At 42.8% G+C, this 23,901-nt stretch overlaps 1 protein-coding gene across 7 annotated transcripts in view; it reads right to left on the reverse strand.

Annotated features, from left to right (window-relative positions):
- Window positions 1–23,901, reverse strand: part of COL4A4 (collagen type IV alpha 4 chain) — a 68,900-nt gene that overhangs the window by 3,145 nt on the left and 41,854 nt on the right. For all 7 annotated transcript variants that reach the window (XM_083742035.1, XM_083742034.1, XM_083742036.1 and 4 more), the window contains 19 exons: window positions 22,640–22,747; window positions 21,004–21,222; window positions 18,633–18,794; window positions 17,565–17,735; window positions 16,929–17,072; window positions 16,140–16,247; window positions 14,593–14,774; window positions 13,612–13,675; window positions 12,721–12,795; window positions 10,906–11,013; window positions 10,386–10,493; window positions 9,792–9,863; window positions 8,606–8,734; window positions 8,136–8,243; window positions 7,241–7,396; window positions 7,060–7,158; window positions 2,451–2,585; window positions 1,113–1,229; window positions 257–445 (listed from right to left, as the gene is read on the reverse strand). In XM_083742035.1, the coding sequence (XP_083598161.1) occupies window positions 257–445; window positions 1,113–1,229; window positions 2,451–2,585; window positions 7,060–7,158; window positions 7,241–7,396; window positions 8,136–8,243; window positions 8,606–8,734; window positions 9,792–9,863; window positions 10,386–10,493; window positions 10,906–11,013; window positions 12,721–12,795; window positions 13,612–13,675; window positions 14,593–14,774; window positions 16,140–16,247; window positions 16,929–17,072; window positions 17,565–17,735; window positions 18,633–18,794; window positions 21,004–21,222; window positions 22,640–22,747 (2,454 nt within the window). The remainder of the gene's footprint in view (window positions 1–256; window positions 446–1,112; window positions 1,230–2,450; window positions 2,586–7,059; window positions 7,159–7,240; window positions 7,397–8,135; window positions 8,244–8,605; window positions 8,735–9,791; window positions 9,864–10,385; window positions 10,494–10,905; window positions 11,014–12,720; window positions 12,796–13,611; window positions 13,676–14,592; window positions 14,775–16,139; window positions 16,248–16,928; window positions 17,073–17,564; window positions 17,736–18,632; window positions 18,795–21,003; window positions 21,223–22,639; window positions 22,748–23,901) is intronic.

Consider the following 23,901-nt stretch of genomic DNA (forward strand, 5'->3'; position numbering starts at 1 on the left):
GCGCAGGTCGGATAGCATAGGTTGACACTCTTGCGCTAAGGCTCTCGAGGAAAGGCCCTAGCTGGTCACATCAGTTTCTAAGCATGCTTTATAGATAGCACATACGACAATGAAAGGTTGGCCAATTCCAATATTGGCATCAAAAAGATACATACCTACCACCCCAGATTTTAATGTTATATGCAACTATTTGCAATGAAAAATGCAGAGAACCACTGCATTTTCTTTCTTTAAGGAGTGATATTGCAGTCCTCACCAAGATCTTGATTATGGGCCTTCTCCTGCCCTTCAAGATACAGCAGGCTATATCCAGTCCACAACCTTGGCATTCCCTCTGGGCACAGTGGGACTTGATCTGATTGACTATGAACAACAATCAGGAACCCACCAGCAACTCTTGTGTCAGGCCCTGGGGGACCTGGCATTCCAATTTCACCTGGAAAACCTTGCAGAGAAAAGGTAGAGAATATTCCATTTAAAGGTGGGAGACATTAAAGAGATGCTTTTCTATTCTTCAGAACAGACTTGATTGAAGCATGCAAGATCCCAGGGCCTCAGGTTTTGAATTTAAAACCAATCCTCAGAGGTTGGAGCCAACAAAATCTTTAAGTCACATTACAGTTGTGTTGTGAGAAGGCAGTTGTTTCTGAAAATGCAACACACAGGGAAAGGCGGCTTATCTCTCCCCTACCTAACCACAAATGCAGCGAAAATGCTGACCCCCACAAACTATGAGCCTTAGAAAGAATTCCCACTGGTGCCAATAGAAACTTTTTCTAAGGCTTGCTGTTGCACTGGGTGGAGCAATTCTTGTTGCGATTGCGGCTGGGGCATGGATGAACTAAACCTCCTATCCTGTGCTCTGTGCCTGTAAGTAATTAAAGAGGGGGGATGAAAATAAAAGCTACATGCTACACATTTAGCATAACATATAATTTGGCTGTTGGATTCTTTGATATGATACAATAGCAACTGAGCAGCTGAATGCAGGTTCTATTAACAGTTTTGGCTAAGAGCCATTACAACCAGGGCAAAAAGTAAGAGAAATCATTTGCAAAGCTAGTACTTTCCCCAGAAGTATGGCAAATGACTGCTTGTGGCAGAATAGTTACCTTGTAGTCCTGTGTATCCTTTTTCTCCTATGTTACCTTCATCACCAGGGGGTCCTGGTGGCCCAGGCAAGCCATCTTGACCCTGTTGACCCAATAACCCTTCTTCTCCTTTCTCTCCTGAAATATAATACAGTGCATTCATGTCTAAATGCAACTATAATTAGTTATTGTATTAATAGATTACAAATCTAACATTAAACAGGTATGTTTGTTTTCTCTGAAGTAGTAATAGTTTCGTCTTTCTTGAAATTATTCGAAACAGTCCTTTCATTTAATTTTTTTTAAAAAACCTTAAAATATATTTCACACTCCATGCTCTAGAACTCTTGGCCAGAGTATGGGCGGGGTACAGTGGTGCCCCACAAGACGAACGCCTCGCAAGACGGAAAACCCGCTAGACGAAAGGGTTTTCCGTTTTGGAGGCGCTTCGCAAAACGAATTTCCCTATGGGAAATGTCTTGCGAGTTCCTGCGGGTTTTTTCCCCTCCCCCCCTTTTCCTAAGCCGCTAAACCGCTTATCAGCTGATCTGCTGATAAGCCGCTTATCAGCTGATCCGCTAAAAGCCGCTAAACCGCTAATAGCGCTAATCCGTTAAGCTGTCAATGGGCTTGCTTCGCAAGAAAAACCACTATACGAAGAGCCTCACGGAACGGATTAATTTCGTCTTGCGAGGCACCACTGTATAAGTAATAAATTATTATTATTATTATTATTATTATTATTATTATTATTATTTTATTAAAACCAGGGATGAGGAACCTGTGACCCTCTGGATCCAGCTGCCATAGTTGAGGAAATCAGATGATGTGGAGGGATTTGGGGATGAGTTGAGCTTCCTGTCCAAGCCATGTCACGGTGTCAGAAGAAAGTACTAGTTTAAAACAGGGATGGGAACTTGTGGCTGTGAGGAGGAGCTGCCACTATTTGTTTGTTCTGCTACAACCTATTGAAATCTTTACACAGTGCACAGTTAAACTACGGAACTCACTATCCCCAAATGTAGTGATGATCACCAACTTGGAGGGGTTTTAAAGGGGAGACTTTAGATTGATTCAGCAGGGCTCTTATGTTCTTAAAGTGCTATGATAAGTTGTGGTCTCTTTTGTAAAGCTATCCGACTGGCATCAGATAAAAATATGTGCTTAAATAATAGAATGAATAGGAAATTGTAACAGAGAAGGTTGATGTTCTTCATGAATGCAACCCAAACTGAAGCCAACATGGAGTTGTGTAGACTTCACTGGGATAGGTGAGCTGAAAGGATGATACATGAAAGGGTTTGTGGTGATTCTGTCTCTTCCCTACCACAAACATTGCAGACAAACAGAATTACTTACCTGGGGGGCCAGGGAAGCCTGCTGGCCCTCTTAATCCCATGACACCTGGTGATCCTCTTGGGCCCAATACACCAGGAGGCCCTGGAATCTTGGGACATGAGGAATAATCAACACTTCCAGGTTCTCCTGGGTCACCTGAAACATGAAAGGACTTTAAAACAGGAATTAGGTCATAATCATATACACACTTACCTGGAATTGAGTCCCACTGAATCCAATGGAACTTGTTTCTGAGCAGGCATGTAAGGGATTGTACTGTTAAATAGAAAGGTTGGACCCAGAAACAAGGTTGGCAGGCAGAGAATTTATATAAACTCCCAAGGTAATTCAGTATGTGCCAAGCGTTTGACAAACCACCCTTTTATGTTATTGCTACAGGTTCAAGTGCATAAATGACCTAACACAAATAAATAAATAGGAGGGAGAGATCAAGTGTATAATGTGATTGGCTTTCCACATAAAACTATGCTTTTGCTGCAGCAGTAGCACTTGCGTTATATAGACTTTATTGGAGAATGACTTTGTTACAAGAGGAGGGTCTCACTTGGGGAAAAGCAAATGTTTATTCACTTTATTTTTTAATTTTAGAAAAGGAATGATACATTCCAATGCTAGTGATTTGCACACATTTTCCTCCAGTGTTAGGAAAAATAAAAAATATCTAAGGGCTCAAATATCACAGGATGTCACAGGACATAGATGATAGGGAACACTGTACAGGATTGTAATACAGAATTTCACTCTGGCTCCTAAAAAAACCATCTTGCTGCCCAGGAAATTCAGTATATTTTCCAGTACTGGTCTGTGAGCTCCACTGCAGCAGCATGGAGCCATGGAAATTTTCAGAGAAGCAATAGAGGGTCATGACTTTTTTGGCACAGAGGTGCAGAGTAAATCACAACATGCTTAGAGGGCTGATCACATGCCTCACTTCCACATGTTCATTTAAAAATCCATTCCATTTTTGCATCTATTTTTATTCTGCATGAAAATTTGCATTTAAATGTATTAAAATAATTTTTGAAGTATTTTTTCGCCCCAAATAAGTACTGGTATTTCTAAGCACATTATTATCTAAAATATACATGTCAGAACACATTTTGATACTTTTTTTGAGCAGAGAATTAGACCACAAAAGTGCTAAATCTGAAGGATAGCTACTTCCCAATCTGCACACTAGTTCAGAAGATGTGGATCAGATCAGTTATTAGCAATTTGAACTAAAAGACTAAGATCTTAGCATGAAGAAAAATAAATTGACACTCAGAGAAACATTTTCACTTGAACACACACCAAAGCACTCATCCTTCTCTAAGCTTACCTCTGCAACCTGGTGGATTGAATGCCAAGAATCAATTTGTGACAGCCATTTCACATGCAGGAGGGAGACCAGCACCGTGCAGATGGTTTAGAACAAGAATGCAATTAGAACAGTGATAGCTCGCACATGGCATTATCATTTCCCCCAACATGATTGTGACAAGACATGGGAGCATCTGTCTACAGTGAGTGAATACCTTCAGAAATTATTGTCTACATAATAAAAAAGGGATAAATGGCTACCTGAAGGATAAGGAAATGGGTGTCCAAGGCTATCCATCTCCCCCAAAGGTGATGTGAAGCAGCTTGTTTTCCCTCACTGGAGTGATGCCACTGAACTTGTCCCAAAAGCACCTGGATCAGCTTCCTTAAGACTTTTTAGCAGGAACTAGGCTGTGTCATGACGGGACGCAGGTGGCGCTGTGGGTTAAAGCCTCAGCGCCTAGGACTTGCCGATCGAAAGGTCGGCGGTTTGAATCCCTGCGGCGGGGTGCGCTCCCGCTGCTCGGTCCCAGCGCCTGCCAACCTAGCAGTTCGAAAGCACCTCCGGGTGCAAGTAGATAAATAGGGACCGCTTACCAGCGGGAAGGTAAACGGCGTTTCTGTGTGCAGCTCTGGCTTGCCAGAGCAGCGATGTCATGCTGGCCACGTGACCCGGAAGTGTCTCCGGACAGCGCTGGCCCCTGGCCTCTTGAGTGAGATGGGCGCGCAACCCCAGAGTCTGGCAAGACTGGCCCGTACGGGCAGGGGTACCTTTACCTTTACCTTTAGGCTGTGTCATCCTTGCTCCTAGCTAGTGAAAACCCAAAGGGTCCCTAACTAGCTGACCCAATGCTCCAAAATGTGGAGATCAAGGGGAGAAAAGAGGAAACAGTGAAGGAAAAGAAGCTTTTTTAAAGCTCTTAATTTAGTGAGACTGTAGGAGCCTGACCAACACTTTGCCTATCGATTCAGACAGAGCAGCTCTGGGAGCCGGGAGGTGATTCCTCCAAAAAGAAGTCCTCTGCTCCGCCCTTTGAGCTCGGTAGGAAGCACCATCCCAATGGTGGGAAATGCCATCCAGGAACTTTTCTATAGGCCGCCATGAACCTTCGTTTTCACTGTCCTCTGACTTTGCAATCTTCCTTTCAGCTTGATTGCAACACTTCGGGACTAAAAACTATTTCATGAAAAGGTCTGTCTTTCAGTACCATTAAATACCTATGCCTTTACTAGAAATTAATACGCAAGTAAATGAAAAACAAGCAAATGTTAACAGCTTACAATTCATTAAGTACTATTACAGTTATAAGTATTATTACTGTATTATTCTCCAGCATCCTTTTCAGGCATTCCTTTCGTATACAATATGTCCTTAATCTTAATTAAAAATAAATAAATGGTAGATTTAAAAAATCAAACTCTTTCATAACCTGTGTATATTTGTATATTAAATATACAAATATATTAAATCAGCATTTGAACAGGTGAGTGAAGGCCTCATGTATAGCATGCTAAGTATGCCTATATTTAACCTGCAGACCTGCTACATCACAGACTGTGTTGCTGAACCAGTACTCAGTCAACTGAACAATGTGACCCACATTGCTATGAAAGGACAGAGTAGAACTTCAGTGCTACTAGCAAATTCTCCTCTTCCAGATGTGTTATAGCAGTCATATGTATAAGCAGAGACGGGTTTAGAAAGCAGGATGCACTGTAAAAACAACCCTGGGGCAGAAACAACCCTGGGGCACGTATTAATGCCCCAGGGTTGTTTCTGTTTTTGCTTTTGCCTGTGGGACATTAATGTTTCCCGGTTCATTTCCCTGGGACTCCCAAGGTGCAGTGTTCTCAGATGATGAGGGCATCAATATACCAGCACCTCTCAAAAACGCTATTAGGAAGTGAATCTACAACTGCATCAATGGCTATGGGATTGCATCTGCTACCCACATGTCATGCTAACCTCGAAACAGTAAGTACTAGAAGCTAGTTTTGTATGCAAGTTGATGAACTAAGAGGCAGATATTGGACCACCATGTCCTATAGTCATAGGAAGCAGACAATAATGCAATGAATGAAAGAACTTGTAAGCAATGAGTTTGCTGCCATTGCTGTATTTATATAGTGCTTTTCCTAAGGGGTTTGGCTTGGGGAGACTGGGAGAGTCAAGTTTTGGAAAAGCCTGTGGGTTATTGGTTGGACATATGCATGCAAAACATCCCAGCTTCAACCCCTGGGGTCTCTAGGAAAGACTGGAATAAAAGTCCTTTTCAAAATGCTAAACTATCACAGCCAGTCTGTGTAGACGGAAAAAACTGAATGGAGTTGATTTGTGGGGCGCAGGGGGGGGGGGGGAGATGCAGCGACACTTCTTTTCAGTTGATGTAAAACCATCCCGTAATGCTACATAGGGGAGTTTTAGATCAGCATTGTGAGATGTCACCTGATGCAGCCCAGAACTGGAAGAAACATACACTACTTACAAAGACACTTCTCAAACAGAAGCCCTGTGCCTCTGGAGCCTCAAATTTCAGCAGCACCCTGTGCAATGCCAAAATTCTCCACCTCTCACGCGCCTCTCACGCTCCATTCTAAATAACAGTTGCAGCATCCTCAACAGCACCCCCCACAGCTCCACGCCCAGTGCACCTGAACCGGTTGTGCTCCCCTAAATCTGCCTCTGATGACCATTCCTGCTCATCACTTTGGAAGAAGTAAGGTAAAGGTAAAGGGACCCCTGACCATTAGGTCCAGTCATGGCCGACTCTAGGGTTGCGGTGCTCATCTCGCTTTATTGGCCGAGGGAGCTGGTGTACAGCTTCCGGGTCATGTGGCGAGCATGACTAAGCCACTTCTGGCAAACCAGAGCAGTGCACGGAAACACCGTTTACCTTCCCGCCGGAGCAGTACCCATTTATCTACTTTCACTTTGACGTGCTTTCGAACTGCTAGGTTGGCAGGAGCAGGGACCGAGCAACAGGAGCTCACCCCATTGCGGGGATTCGAACTGCCGACCTTCTGATCGGCAAGTCCTAGGCTCTGTGGTTTAACCCTCAGTGCCACCTGCGTCCCGGGATGCACTGTATTAGCTGCCTAATCCTATTTGCAGTGTGGATCTGCTCCATTCTTCTGGCCTAGGATATTTGCTTTATGTGTGGGTTGCAACTAAGAAAATCTACTGCAATGCCCCCCCTCACTAGCTGTGTGGCTGGGTAGAGCTTTGCAAGACTGCTGCAAACATGACCAAATGTGAATTCAGAATGGCCACTGCATATAGCAGGGTATAAAAAATGTTAGGTATTACCTTTGGGACCCATACGACCAGTTGATCCTCGCAAACCTTGTTCTCCAGGCTCTCCAGGGGCACCAGGAGGTCCCTGTGGGCCAGGATTTCCCGTTGGACCTTAACAATGAGAATTTAGATGAATTAAGAAAGTTCTGTTATTGGATCTGCTATATGCTAAACCCATTATCTCAAGCCATACCTTTTGAACCTTCTCTTCCTTGATTTCCCGAGACACCTTTAGGTCCAGGTTTGCCAGGAGGACCAGGAGTCCCAGGTTCCCCCAAAGCCCCACAGTCACCTGGGTCTCCTTTAATGAGAATAGTCTTCCCTGGAGGACCAGGTTTGCCAGGGAGACCTGGAATGAAAATTAAGTACTGTTGGAATATACCAAGCAAGGATAGGGGGCCGAAGCAGGCTTGTGCACATGTCTCCTTAACAATTGGGAGGTGGGGATTGTGGTCTTTGGACAGTATTCAGTATCTTTTGGTTGGATCACAAGAACATAGGAAGTTGCCATACAGAATATGTCTACTGATCCTTGTGGTTTGGTAATACCGCCACGTAGGGTGGGTAATGTGGTGACCTCCAAATGTTATTGGACTACAGCTCCTATCAGCTCCAGAAAGCATGCCAATGATCAATGAAGATGAGAGTTGTGGGGCGCATCTGGACGGCACCACACTGGCTATATTGACTGAGAATAGCCCTCCAAAGTCCTTCCCCCCAGTCCTACTTGGGAGATCCTGAGGAGTGAACCTGGGAGCTTCAATCAACATTATTTACCACTTACAGTAGCTATAGCCCTTCAACTTGATTGTTCAATTTCTTGTATCTGGTTTAGGAGCAGCCAACAGTTTACATATAATCTTTGTGTGCTGTTGTTGTTGTGTTTTTTTTAAAGTCTCCTTCAATGCCAAAGGCCTTCAAAGTGGTTTACAGAATAAAGGCATAGCAAAGTTAATTATTTGATTAGTTTCTCCAAAAGGAGGACCCCCTCCTGCTCTCAAACTCAATTGGAAAATAACATTTCTGCTACATGTCCAGCACATAGGACGGTTTGTTCTACTTTAACTGTTTTATTATGCCAGTCATACCTCTAACACCGTCTAATCCAGCAGGGCCTTGGTCACCTGGAGGCCCAGGAATTATATTTACAGAAGGCTGTCCCATAGGACCGGCAGGCCCAGAAGCACCTGGCTTGCCTGTAAGAAGAAGAAAGTTTATTGTGCTATTTTATATTTTAGGAGATACCAAAATGTTGAATATTGACCAATAGGAACCTCATTGCAAAGGCATTTTACTCTATGTTGTGTGGACTCTATAGTTTGTTTGTGTGGCAGAACCATTCTTTCCAGCACAATATATATCTAAGATAGCACAAATGTTTGCCATAGTGCATTTCCCTTGCTTTAATTATTTGTGAAATCTGCTTACATAAGTGTCCCCAGAAACCTATTGGCTGTTGTTCGTGACATTAAGTAAGAAACAAACATCATCATCCTCCTCTTCAATGGGGTAGTAATAGACTAGCTGTTTTCCTCCCATGGAGAAAACTGCTCCTTACCAGGGGGACCTAGTAGTCCTGCATCTCCAGGGGGACCCGGACGGGAAATTCCTGGTAGTCCAGGTTCTCCTCTGTTGCCTTTTGGCCCAGGTTCTCCTATGCATCCTGCAGGCCCCATTTCACTTAAACCTTACGAAGGGAATAATAAATGCACACAGAATGAAGCTTCATAATGAATAAAAGACATATGCATAAAAGCAGACACCCAAGCACTTCCTTTCCAGGTGAAGCTATCCAAGGTTGGCCAACTCTCAATGTCCATGCTTCTTCATGTGGATCTGAGGCAAGTCAGTTGCTCTCTCATAGCCTAACCTGCCTCAGAGAGTTGCAGTGAGAATAAATTTGTGGGGTGGGGAGTGGGAAGAGAGCATGGCCCTTTGGAAGACACATGCGATAAAAATGATTCAAGAAATTGTGGCCCCTATGGCCCCTAAGTCACTATACAGTGGTACCTTGGGTTAAGAACTTAATTCGTTCTGGAGGTCCGTTCTTAACCTGAAACTTCTTAACCTGAGGTACCACTTTAGCTAAAGGGGCCTCGTGCTGCTGCCGCACTGCTGCCGCACGATTTCTGTTCTCATCCTGAAGCAAAGTTCTTAACCCGAGGTACTATTTCTGGGTTAGCGGAGTCTGTAACCTGAAGCGTCTGTAACCTGAAGTGTCTGTAACCAGAGGTAGCACTGTATAGGAGTGCCTTGCCCAGGATATTCAGCTTCCCCCTTCAGCCTTAGCCCCCTTTATCCTCCCAAAAGACTGCTCAATATCAATAAGCACTTCAGAGCAATACCCCATGAAGCATGGGGGCTGTTGCTGGAGGATAAGATCTGCAACCACAGCATGTGTGCTTTCGCACATACTTTTAAGCTTTGGGTTCCAATATCTGAGTATGGTCCTATCAGGCATATGTCTGTTTGAAATGCTACAGATAACGTGGTTTGCAAAAGGATAATTCTCCATAGCTGTTGCCCTCAATAGAAATTCCACGACACTCCCGGGCTGATTTTCACTATGCTAGCATTAACTAGTGTCAGCTGAAGCCAAACCTCACATAAAATTTAAAATCTATCGTTTATTGTTAAAATTAATGCCAGTTGGCGGCTTAACATTTGATTGAGCCTCTACTAGTAATTCCATTTGTTTGTTTTTTTTCAAATTATAATTTTATAATGGTAGTTTCATTATTTACCTGGAGATCCTGGCAAGCCCTTTTGACCCTGTAGTCCATTCAGGCCATTTAATCCAGGCGGTCCCGAAAGGCCTTTGAAATATTGCAAGATGGAGAAAAAGAATGGAGGGGACAATGTGATGCAGTTCCGACAAGACTGCGTACACCCCCTGCTCTGCAATTAGCCTGAGAAGAAAAGCAGCAGTGGGAGCTTCATCCCCTTTAGGTTAATGGCAGTGCAAGGGGTTATCTTTGTTAGGATCTATGCTGGGGAAGAAAGAAGAGGGTACAAAATATAAAACAGAGTTCTCTGAGGCAGACTTAATGGTCCCTTCAGGAGCTGTTGGCATGAGCTTCCTGGCTTAGGCTTCTGTGTTTCCGCCTTTCCTCAGGGGACACTTGGAAAACTTAAACAGCCCCAAGGAGGGTAGAGGAGAAGCTGACTCAACAGTTTTTTAAGGCCACTGATAGTCATTTTAGGGGCTGATAGTATGTGGTCCCTAGCTTGCGCTTCACTCCTGTATTCCTTCAAAGAACGGAGTAATATACAATTCATGTTATCACCTTTAGTCCACATCATTACATTCACTGCCACATGTTTTTCACAATAGTTACCTTTTCTCCCAGGACTGCCAGGTAATCCTTGAAAACCTGGAGCTCCCAAAAGACCAGGATTACCTTGTTCACCTGGTGCTCCTGGAATGCCTGCAGCTCCTTGGATACCTGCGGGTTGAAGACACAATCCTCATAATTAAACAATACTTACTATTTCTCCATAATATTCAGTATATATTTTATGATTATGCTGGTTGCTAGAAATGACATTATTGTTAATTGCCTCTCATGTATGTCCCGAGTTGATGTAAAAAATATAGTAAAAATAACAAAGATAATTACAAAACAGCAAGATTTGTTTAAAAGAAATACAGTATGGACCTTTCCGTTCAGCTAGGAAAGCTTATTGGACTTTTCCCCACAGGGATTAGGATGATCTTGGGTATAATCCCATCTTGACTTTCATATATTTTCTGGTTTGATTGCATGTTGATGTTTCCTTTTCTACTGATGTCATCATGGCCCATAAAAGCTTATTATGTTTAAAGTCCAGTTAATTTTTCTTTCACTTCCACCTCACCTGGGAAGCCAGGTGTTCCTGAGTATCCATTTAGTCCTTTGGGTCCCTGTCTTCCTGGTCTCCCTTGAACACCTGTGATTCCTTGGTCCCCTGGTAATCCATCAAGTCCTTAAACCAAAGCATACAAACAAAGCAACTCTTACTGTAATATATTTTTAGTGAAACTTTTTAAATGGCAAATTCCATGCATACATAGGCATGCTTCACTGCTCAAGCATAGTGTACTGTATTAGCTTTTTGGAAACACATTAGTATATTGTCTTCTGCAGCTTCCTTCCATTAGCGGAATAGAGCAGAATGTAATGGAGTGAAGGCATCTCACTCCACCATTTGATGTGGATGAAACTGTACTGAAAACCTACAGTATCTCACAACATCTACTAGTTTGCATTTATAAAGATTGAGCAGATGAAGGCAATGACTGACACGGAGGTAGGCAACAAGAGTCCCAAATTTTAACAGCAGCATAACTGAATATCCAAGGCTAGCATGAGGTTTGAAATGGCTCTGGCCATCTTATTGCCATCCCCTGATGAGCTTACCATGTGGCATAGGCAGGCAGTGGAAACAAGGAGAAGTGGCTGTGTCGAAAAGAACTGCAGCTCCTGCCTCAGGGTACTCAACTGGGTGACTGCAGCCATAGCCATCTTCATTCCTCCACAATGTCTAAGGATTCTAGCATACCATTGCAGACAGACATAGGCAATGAAGATGGTGGTTTCTCTCAGTGTTGGCCCAGAGTATCAGTAGTGAGGGCCCAGCATTTGCCACATGCTGATGCTAGTTGTGACCCAAAACGTCTCAAAACTTCTCTTGTCACATTTAAAGCTGCTGAAAGTGTTTCTTTCAATCCCCACTCTATGAACAAAGGAGGAGATCTATCTAAAAAAAGGTTGGAGGGTAGCAAATATTTGTTCTTGCTACTAGCATAGTCCCAGTTTCATATGCATGCTCATATTTGCCATGGTGAACACTGAAGTGTGATGGGAGATGCAGATTTATAAACGTGAGTGCATGTGCCAGCATACACTCCTGTACATTTACAGGGACATACTGCCCCTTCACTTCATGGTGATCAGCTGGAGACATGCAGGGAGTGCATGGCTGTAGCATAAAGTATGTAGCATAAAGTAACGTGTCTGTAGCATAAAGTATGGATTGGAATTAAATCATTGCTTGACTGGCAGAATCCGGGACCAAGGAGAAGAGTCAGTGGAAGAAGATTGGAAAAAATTCAAAGTTTATCTTCAAAAATATTGTAAAATTAAGGATTGCTAGAAAGATGTTGGGAAAAGAAAATTATGTGGTTTTAGTAGAAATGACATAAAGGATTAAGTTAAAATGAGCTGGTGAAAGAGAGAATGTAAAATTATAGTATATTAAGACAAATTATTAAGATAAAAATAAGGTTGGAAGGATTTGCTGAAATAACAAATTGAATTAGAATACAAAAATGGGAGGCGTGAGGAGGTCAAGGAAATAAGTGAATGTAAGTAAGTGATGTACAGGTTTGACTTGTTTTTTATCTTTTTTCTTCTTTTTATGGTTTTTGATGATTTTTTAATATATATATATATATGTATTGTTTTTTTCTTTTTTTCCTTGATTGTTATTATTTTTATTTCTTTTTTTCTTCTGTAATCTTTAAAATCTTAATAAAAATTTATTTTAAAAAAAGGAATTAAATCATTGCTTCGAATCATGAAGCCATAAGTGCATTGACTCAAATTAGTGAAAAGATATAAATACACAAGAAGATATACACTAGTTAGATAACTTACCCATTGATAACCAAATGACCAAAAGAATCATTACCTGGCAATCCTCGATCTCCTGCAGGACCTTTCTTACCAGGCTGGCCATAAGAGACAGCTGGGTCACCTCTGTTACCTGCAAAAGTAACATCTCATGTATAAGTAGCTTCTGAAACCTTTAAACAACCTGTAGTTATTTCTTTTAAAAATTTAATTCCCTTTGTTTGCCAGTAGAGAATCTTTCAAGGGATCTTAATATATGTCAAATGGTTTCAGGATTACGGTCAATGATACTCTTACAAAAAAGAGCCTAAAATGTGCAACTACAGCAGCAGAACAAATGTGGATATTGGTCTTGACAATGTCAATACAAACAGAGAAAGGTGCTTTACCTGCTTACTTATTAGGCAGGGGCACTGGTTCACAAAACGAATCTTCCTATTTCTGAATCAATCACTTTGTGATGTTCAACTAATTCAGTTCTGTTTTATCATCCCGAAAATACTCATTTTGTTTTGCTCTCCAAATCATGTAACGCCATATAAAAACTAGTATGGTGCCAGCCTTTCCCCTTCAGCATGATCTATCAAATCTTTAATCAATGTATATAGCCAGCATGATAGTATTTTGTTACCAGAAATTATTTCTGTTTGTATACAGTGGTACCCCGGCTGTCAAATGTAATCCGTTCCAGAAGACCGTTCAACTTCCGAAACGTTCAACATCCAAAGGCGCAATGGGTGGTCAGCAAATTCCATTGAGAAAATGGAGAAATGTGCCCCTTTCGATTTCCAAGGCATTTACTTCCAAGTTTTCAGCGTTTGGGTTCCAAATCGTTCGGCTTCCAAGACGCTCGAAAACCAAGGTTCCACTGTATTCATTTTCCCTAATGCATTGACAGAAATCTGAACAGTAACTGTCAGGCACAGATGTATTACCATTGCAGCATTACCTTTAGATCCTTTTGCACCATCAAGTCCTGAACTTCCTGGAATCCCTGGCAATCCCTGTGCACCCTAATTATTTTATCAAAAGAAGAATGCCCAAAAGAATTATTTTATCAAAAGAAGAATTTACAGCACTTGTCCCTGCAAATTAAAAATAAATGAGGGTCTTGTTTTCTGTGTCAAATTCTGATCTTTTATAATACGAAGAACTGAAAGAAAGAGTTTGTGTGTAATTAGCAAGAATGTATCTAAAACAGAAACTGCTTCAGCCTTCCTCTGGATCCTTGCCTTCTCCTTTCTCTACTCTTCCCACAGAAGGCTTTATGCTGCTTGAAGATTTGTAAGTGGTCAGTGTAAACTGTTCTGTATTGGTTTCTTGTTCATCTTGCTTCAAGACACTGATCATAATGAGAATTGTGCAAAACAATAAATATGATGATCATTAGCTCTGAGATGGAAAAGCAAGTAAAAGGCAAATTTATTCATTCCTATTTGACCTGCTGGCTACGGCTTACCAGAAAAGAGAAGGGAGAGGTGGTGGGCAGTTGGTGTGGTTGCACCAGCAGAAGCGGTGGATTGGCTCTGTTGGCCACAGCAGCCTTGCCGCTGCCTTGCCTCTCTCCCTTCTGCCCCTCCCAGCAATTCACCTGCCAGGACGTCAGGTAAGCCCTTCCACTCCACCATGCTATCCACTACTGATAAAAACTTATGTCCTACCCTTAATCCTATGACCCAAGGGCAGACTACAACAATAAAAACATAAAATGGCGAACAGCAAAACATGCAATACAGCCTGACAGAAAATACAAGTATTCAGTTCCCACTTAAAACTGGAGACATTGACACCAGGAGAATTTGTGCCACAACTGGGTGCCAGTACTATGCTGCACACTGACCCCCTCCTAGGCTTTCCTCAAGGGTCCCTCAGATAAATGGCTAAATACAGCATTAGATTTTCAAACGCTGTGACAATATCCTCACCCTACCTGGTCACCTTGTGGTCCTTGAAAGCCAGTGATTCCTCTCAGTCCTGTGGGTCCTGGGAGACCTGGAGGCCCTTGAAAACCAGCCTGTCCAGCATCGCCAGGTTCGCCTTTTCGAGTACCTGGAAGTGCACTTCTGCCTGGCGATCCTGGGATTCCTCTGAGTCCAGTGTTGCCTTTATCACCTGAAATTATTTCAAGAGCTTGTTGTAAGTTGTTACGTTTTCTAGTCACAGAAGGGAATGCAACCCTGCCCCCCTCAAAACAAAACAAACCAGAAAAACTACAGAACCTGAAATTAAAAAAGGAATCTAGCATATTGTGCATCAGAACAATTTTGCTGTGTGATACGTAGATACAACACAGTAGTAAGAGCCAGTGGTTTTTTCTGTGGGTACTCAAAGGTACGCAGTACCAGCATCTTTTTTTTCTAGAAGAAAAACACTGGTAAGATCTAGACAGTAACTTAAAAAACTTAAGAAAACCTTAGGAGGAGAGATTTCGCTTTTTGTTGAACTGGTCTCATACTGAGATCATATGAAAGCGATGTGTAGTAAGTAAAAGGTAAAGGGACCCCTGACCATTAGGTCCAGTCGCGGACGACTCTGGGGTTGCGGCACTCATCTCACTTTACTGGCCGAGGGAGTGGCGCTGAGGGAGCCGGCGTTTGTCCGCAAACAGCTTCCGGGTCATGTGGCCAGCATGGCAAAGCTGCTTCTGGCAAACCAGAGCAGCGCATGGAAACGCCGTTTACCTTCCTGCCAGAGCGGTACCTATTTATCTACTTGCACTTGACGTGCTTTCGAACTGCTAGGTGGGCAGGAGCTGGGACAGAGCAACAGGAGCTCATCCCGTCATGGGGATTCGAACCACTGACTTTCTGTTCAGCAAGCCCTAGGCTCTGTGGTTTAGACCACAGTGCCACCCGCGTCCCTGTGTAGTAAATACCTAAGACCAATTAAGGTTTTAGACGTGTAATGTGAGTTTATATTGATTAGTCTATACCGTAATCACTGAATAGGGCTGTAAGCTCAGGGGTAGAGCATCCACTTTGCCTGCAAAAGGTTGCAGGTTCAGTCTCCAACATCTCTAGGTAGGACTGGGAACTCTGGGGAGCTGCTACCAATCCTTGTGGTCAATACCGAGCTAGATGGACCAATGGTCTGACTCAGTGTGAAGCAGCTTCCTGTGTTGTTTATCCTGTGATACTGCAGTCACTGAACATGAATGATGAAGGCGGAGCCTAATCGACAGCATAGTGCCTATCAGTAAATGCACACTGCTGGGTTCATATGATAAAGCAACAGCTCATGAGCAGTGGCTAGTTATCAACTGGCCAGTTCGTTGCTAACTGACTAAGGAAACAACAGTCTGATTCACCTTTTAATTTCAGCAGATGTGTACTAGTGAATAACTTTCTACAACAACAGCTGCAGATGTATTAGTGCCTTCCAAAAATTAGATAGCATATAGAAGATGTCAGCTAGGGTCTGGACTTAATGTTACAGTTATTGGTTTCTGTGTAACCTGAAAACAAGCAGTTTGCTTACCCTGTGTTCCTGGGATGCCTTTATCACCAGGAAAGCCTGGCTCCCCCTTTTGTCCTTTCTCTTTCAATATGAAAACACGGCCATCCTCTCCTGGAGGTCCTCTTTCACCTTAAAGAGGTAGAATGTACTGAATGTAGGCAGAGATTTGCTCAGAACAGCATAGCTGCCCACCCACCCACCAATCCTACTACTGGGATTCCTAATTGTGGCCTAAATATTTACTGCTCTGGGCAGGTACCACATATTCAACATTTGCTTGGTGCTTAGAGGATGGGAACTGTAGTATTCAGATGACCCCTCTTCTTTGTTTCTGCTTAGGAAATCACAAGACGACAAACCATAGCTTTAACATACCTCTATGGCGGGGAGCAAGTTCTGATGGGGCATTCACTGGAACCATTTTTATGGTCTTTTTGGCAGCAGGTGAAAACCTTTCTATTCTCCCAGACCTTTGAAATAACTGGTATAGTATGGTCTCACAGTTTTTAAGATTTGTGATTTAACTTTGGGAGTAACTTTGGCACTCCAGCGAGGTCACTTTGGTGCTGCTAATGCAGCAGTTTAACTTCACCCCCAGAGGCACACTCCATTTGTCTCTCAAGATAGACGTATGCCAACACTGTTGTGGACACTACTGGGCTAGATGGCTCAGTGGCCTAACTCAGTATAAGGGCAACTTCCTATGGCCCTATTACCAACTTCAGAAAATCTTTATCTGGCTAGGAGAAAAGGAACACACAACATGCCAAAGTAATTCAGGAAACAAGTTACAGAGATCACTCTACATACCCTTTAATCCCATAGACCCACATTCTCCTGGAGGGCCACGCGGACCTGCTTGTCCTTCTTCACCTTTCATACCAGGTGCTCCAATTTCTCCTTCACTTCCTGGGAGTCCTGGGAAACCCTGCATGCCTTGGGACCCTTGGCTCCCTTCAGAAAGAAAAATGCAGATTCTAGTGCACTTAAACAAAAGACTGGATTGCTGGGTAAATAATGTCACATGTGGGAGCCCTACTTTAACGGCACAAAACACTTTTTCTGTTCTAGAGAAGCCCATGGGCTAGCAATCAACTCTTCAGAATGTTGTTCTGCTCTTAACATTGGTCCTGATTAGCTCCAGCAAATCGCACAAGATCTAAACAGTGGGCACATACTGGGAAATAAATTTCCATAAATATTCTCAATGGAGCATCTGTTTTCTCTTCATGGTAATGGGACTGCAGTATGGGCTGGGGGCTGGATCTCTGGGGCCCAGTACAGTGTATCCTTATTTGGTCATGACTCTGCAAATCCCAAATGTCCCATCTCCTAGCTTTTGAAGACCAAAGAAAGGAGAGGTGATGGACAGAAATACTGTTTGTATATATGAACTGTGAAGTGCTACATCTGAAACAAAGACCATTTCATTTAGAATCCACGTACCTTTTTGCCCTGGGCGGCCTGGCAAACCATTTTCCCCTGGAAGACCTGGTTTTCCTCTTAAGCCTGGGAGGCCAGGTGGCCCTTGTACACCAGGAAACCCAGGCATGCCTTTCATTCCAGCTGGGCCTGGTGCACCCATATCACCTTTAGGACCCTTGAAGCCTTGTAAACCTAGGAGGGGCACGGAGGGAGAGATGCACCAAATGCAAAAATATGTCCTTAACAACTACTGTATTTTTATAGAATAAAAAAATATATTTTAAAGTCTCAAACTTCTTTACAAAACTTAAAATCCTAAAAGCACATATAAAATGCAATTAACCAAAACAACAGTATCAAAATAATATTCCAAATAAAAATTAAAATGTTGATAAAAGTTAAAACCATAGCTCTACAGACTCCTTGGAATTGCTCTGCTGAATTCTTAAAGCCATGGTACATGGGGAGGAGAGCAAACAAGATGGCGAAATCAAATTGTTTACGGCAAGAATTGAAATGTCAGGTGTTCAGCTTGTACAACCTGGGTTTCTCCCTCACCCCCCACTGCTCCCCCTCTATATGTCCTGCCTATGCACACATCCATTCCCCCCACAGCTGCCTTGGTCTGCCTCTCTCATTTCCTATTTGTGTCAATTTTACATTGTTAGACAGTTACAGATAGGTAGCCGTGTTGGTCTGCCATAGTCAAAACAAAAAAATTCCTTCCAGTAGCACCTTAAAGACCAACTAAGTCAGTTCTTGGTATGAGCTTTCGTGTGCATGCACACTTCTTCAGATACCTATCATACTGTCATATCTGTCATATCTGATCTTTGTAGTGTCATGTACATAAATGGTGCCACATTTATTTATTTTTTAAAGTGAGATGCCACACCTATTTTAACCAATACACATGTATACCATGCCAGTCCACAAGTGGAAACAATTGCATTAACAAGTAATTTGTTGGAAACCACCCAAAGATTTCAAGGTTGCTAACCACAATATATTTCAGCCATCAAATACCCGGGTCAACCTGTATGCTTTAGACTCCCACCTGAATATTTACAAGGATAATGATGCACTTACCTGGAAAGCCTGGTGGTCCAAAAGAGCCTGGAGGTCCTGGCAGCCCCTGCAAGCCTTTGTCACATGGCAGACCAGGTGACCCAGGGCCTCCTGGGACTCCTATGTCACCTTTTCTACCTCTGATACCTTTTGCTCCTGGAAATCCTGGGATGCCAGGCTGTCCTGCAAGGATAATTCATTTATGAAGCCCCCCCAAATCGAAATAATTTAGTTTGAAACAATTGGGCCTGGTTTGCACTTCATGCTAAGCCAAACCTCTGGAGAAAAGATCCCAGCTGCTTTACTCCTCCCCAGTTGTTTTACTGCTGGGCCACACTGACCCAAACCATAGTTTGGCTTGGCATATCAGCTGAAACATGGCTCATGGATAAGCCACAAGCTCAAATTTGGATGAACACGCCAAGCCAAGGCATGGCTTATCAAAGTGCTGTTCAGCAGCAGAACAACTAGGGAGGAGCATAGTGGTTAGCATCTTTTCTCTGAGAGCCCCTGTGTTCACACTAAGCCATCATAACAGTGTCTTTGACTCATTTCAGCTCATTCAATATGTTCATTTTGGAAGATCTAGCGTTACACATTTTCAATTCTGCAGCATGAAACAGAAAGAAAAGAGAAGATGCCCTTTGCATGAGACTGGAGCTTATGCTCCTCACATTCCATACAGAAATAATACTGAAGATAGTAAAATGACATCCCTGCTGGGAGTTGCTATCCAAAGCAATCACTTCACGTTGCTGCATGGAAAGACGGGACCTGGGGAAATATATTTATATTCACAGGATGTTGTCCTTTGCTTTCATGAGCTTAAAAGGGACGTTTTCACTCCCCTCTGCTGCACACAGGCAAAGTGAACAATATCGGGGCAGGCTGGCTTCACAATATCACCTGCCCTTCCAGTTTGTATTGCAACCCCCAACCCCAATCCCCAAAACTTCACAAGGTGATGGCAATGCTGACAGCATTCTAAGGCTTGCCACAAAATGATCAACCTGTGACTTGAAAAGAGCAGGTATGCATAAAGCAAATCTGAATAGAACTTCTGAAGCTGAGTAAGTGAAAGTCACTTTTCTCTCAAATCTTGATGGCACTGTTTGACACATACAATGCCCAGCAGAAATTGATATTTAGGACATACTGTGCTCCTTTTAGAGTGATGATGTTGCCCCAATCTTCATCATCCCACAGTTGGAGATGAAATTTACCAGAGATCAGATTAACTAATTCACATGATTTGGAAATGCCCAATTAGTGATCATTTCTACCACATGGGAAATGGTAGAATTCTCTGTTGACCCGAGTCAAGAATAAGTAAAAGAGACAAACTGTAAATATGTGAAGCTATCTGGACTGTTTTTTGTGAGTTGCTATGCTTCTGAGATCTCCCCACTATACAACCCCTCACTTTTCCTTTTCTCTTACTCTCATTCTTATTTTCAACTAGGGTTTCCCAAACATATCCAGATTGTGTGTGTCCTTCAACCTCTTACATTACAATTATTATTATTATTTATTAAATTTACCGTATTTTTCGCTCTATAAGACACACCAGACTACAAGACGCACCTAGTTTTTGGAGGAGGAAAACAAGAAAAAAAATATTCTGATTCTCAGAAGCCAGAACAGCAAGAGGGATCGCTGTGCAGTGAAAGCAGCCATTCCTCTTGCTGTTCTGGCTTGTGATAGCTGTGCAGCCTGCATCCACTCCATAAGACGCAGACACATTTCCCCTTACTTTTTAGGAGGGAAAAAGTGAGTCTTATAGAGCAAAAAATATGGTATATACCGCCCTATATCCGCAGGTCTCAGGGCAGTTCACAAGGTAAAATTACAATAAAAAACATGAAATACACAAAATAAAAACAAAAGCAACCCAATAACCCCCTCCCAACACAGTTTAAAAAGGCATTGGATGTTAATTAGCTAAAGGACTGGTTAAAGAGGAACTTTTTTTGCCTGGCGTCTAAAGGTGTATAATGAAGGCGCCTGGCAAACCTTCCTCAGGAGAGCATTCCACGAATGGGGAGCCACCACAGAAAAGGTCCATTCTCCTGTTGCCACCCTCTAAACCTCTTGTGAAGGGGACACATGAAGAAGGGCCTTAGAATATGATATCAGGGTCTGGGTAGGTTCACATAGAAAGAGGCAGTTCCTTGAGATATAGCCTTAATTGGCTCAGGACCGCAATAAGTCAAAACCAGCACTTTAAATTGGGTACGGTAGCCGGTGCAGTCAGATCAGACATTATTTATTGAGCTATTTTTATTTTCCCCCTCCAGAAACATATTTTTGGGGAGAAGTAGCTTATAGTCAGTCAATTATCAGTAACAAATCCAAAAAAATAAGATAAATCATGCACAAATATGCATCATACCTTGAAGGCCAGCAAAACCTGGTTCACCTCTTAAGCCTTGCAGGCCTGGTAAACCAGGAAGGCCTCTGTTGCCTGGAATTCCTGGAGGACCATAACTGTTGTCACCTAAAATGCCTTTTGGACCTTCAAGACCAGGAGGACCTGGCAACCCTGGAGCTCCATCCAGCCTTGGACCACTTTCACCTTGTGCACCTTGATCACCAGTCTCACCCCTGAAACCTAGAGAATAATGAAATCTAGATGACATAGGCTCATTTGCTTAACTTGTTTAATTTCAACTTGCAATGATATCATTTGTGAAATAAGAATGCAAAGAGAGCTTTCGTAGATCCATATAGTGCAGCAGCTTGTTTTCCAATCAGTGGCCAATCAGACACTTATGGGGAGGTCATAAGTAGGCATGAAGACAGTAGCTCCTCTTCATTGTTTGCACCCAAGAACTGATATCAGTGGCATACTGTCTGTGAATGTATGACCTGGAGTCAGGCAGTTAGGTTGTGCATTCATAGCAGTGCCCAGAGGAGGAATGACCACTGGGAAGAGTACCGAGAGAAGAAATGCCATGGGGCATGGTCTTCATCTGCCCCAGCTGCAACAAAACATGTCTTTCCCATATCAGTATCTACAGCCACAGCAGATGCTGCACCTTCCAACAGTTTGACTTCACCACCAAAGACACACTCCTCCACTGTCCACCAAGACAGATGGATGCCAACTCAACCACCTATGAACCTGGAGATTGAATTTATCCATCATGGCTGTTAGATCTGTCCTCTGTCTGTTTACCTTATCCCTGTGAATTCATTCTAAGTATTGCAAACACTCAAAGCAATTTAACTGAGAGCAAGTGGAAATCGTCAGTATTTGGGATCCCATTAATCCAGGGATAGCTGATCTTACCATCCCAGACCATTTGCTGTGCTGGAGCTGATGGGAGTTGTGATCCAACAGCATATTGCAGAGGTGGGTACTACATTTGCTACCCTGGATTAATCTACCTCTTTATTTAGTGCAAGTTTCTAACCTGATGAGATATTTTAGGCTATAGCAGTCTGGGACCTGAATCACTACTGGGAAATGTGTCTCAAACCAGCTCTTCAGAGCCTCAGGCAGAGGATTAAGATCTGCTTCCTGACTGGTTGCAACAAACATAAGAAGAGCCTTGCTGAATTATGCCAAAGACCCATCTAGTTTAGCATCCTGTCTTCATAGTGTCCAACCAGATGCCCACGAGAACACCACATATGGAACCTGAATCTCTTTTTCCAGCTTGTTATCAGCAGCTGGTATTCAGAAACATACTGCCTCAAACAGTGGAGGTAGAACATAGCCATCATGGGTAGTAGCCATCAATAGTTCTCCATGAATTTATTTATTCCTCCTTAAAGTCATTCAGGTTGGTGGCCATCACTACATCTTGTGGGAAACAAGATCTAATGGGAGCCAAGCACTGGAGAAAAAGCATGTGAGCTACAATTCTTTTCTAAAACTGACTTTATTTAAATGACCTGACAACATTCAGGTGCTTCAGTTGCACAGTAAGCATGAGGTTCAGAAGAAGAAAACAGAATATATATTAAAATCACTCCATACCCATACTCAACAAATGAATACACCCTGCCCTTCTTTCACTTACCTTCTGGACCAGGATTGCCTGGTATTCCTGGTCTGCCCTGTTGACCTTTGAAGCCATCAAAACCATTGGGACCAGCTTGCCCAGGCTGCCCTCTCAATCCTTTCGGACCTGAATAGACAGATTGTGCACAGCTTAGTTCGATGCTTTCAAACCTTCTGTGGAACAAACCTAGCTAGATCCATTTTATAAATATAGGGGTTGAATTTTAAAAACATTTCAGGCAAGATCAATGCATTCTTATGACTGATAGGTTTCATGTTCACGCTACCTCACCATGCATACACATACCTTGTCTGGCAATGTGTATTTTCTGCCATTCAAGTCTCCATTAAAAAAAGACACCAGTCTGAGCAACTCTAATTCAACATTAAATAATAATTAATATTAAGTGATAACATTAAGAGATATGAAGTTCCAAGAAATTCAACTGGCAGGATGAAGAGTTATCCTAAAGCAATTGCAATGGAAAGTCAGTAAGTTCTCCATGTTTTCTGACTATCCAGGAGCTGGCGAAAGACAATAATACTTGTAAAGAACTACCACTTACCGTATTTTTCGCACCATAGGGCGCACCGGACCATAGGGCGCACCCAGTTTTTAGGGGGGGAAATCAAGAAAAAAAATATGGATCCCGCTCGCTGCTTTGGCTTCCCCTTTAGCTCCGTGCAGCCTCTCCTTGCCGGGAGACGCTGCACAGGGCTAAAGAATCCATAGCCCCTGCAGCCTCTCCCTGCCGGAGGGGTTGTGCATGGCTATGGCACAACCCTGCATTCGCTCCATAGGACGCACACACATTTCCCCTCAATTTTTGGAGGGGAAAAACTGCATCCAATAGAGCGAAAAATACGTAGTCCATTTCTTTGGCTTTTACCAAACGAAATACGGAGACAGATTTGACCCCTTATAATCATAGTTGTGCTCCAAAACCCATGGCAAAATGTTTCTGAGACTCATATTAGAGATTTCCCTTGGAGTACCACCCGGAGAGTATCTAAATGATATAAACATATAAGAGGAGCATACCAAACTTTATTTTTCCACCAAGTTCACCACCAGTGAAAAACAAAAGGAGTATTAGGGAGGTTCTAGCCCTGCTTTTTAATTTTAAGCTATCATTTATGATAACCTCGCATTTGTGTTTCTTTTCCAATCTTGAGTATTCTTACCCTGCACCTCATTATTGTAAGTTTTAAATCACAGAAGTCTGTTTAATTCTGAATAACTTGAAGACATTAACAGCTTCCGTGGAAAGAATAGCACCT

This window comes from Podarcis gaigeae, assembly GCF_964106915.1.
Source record: "Podarcis gaigeae genome assembly, chromosome: 5".
Classification (NCBI taxonomy): Eukaryota; Metazoa; Chordata; class Lepidosauria; order Squamata; family Lacertidae; genus Podarcis; species Podarcis gaigeae.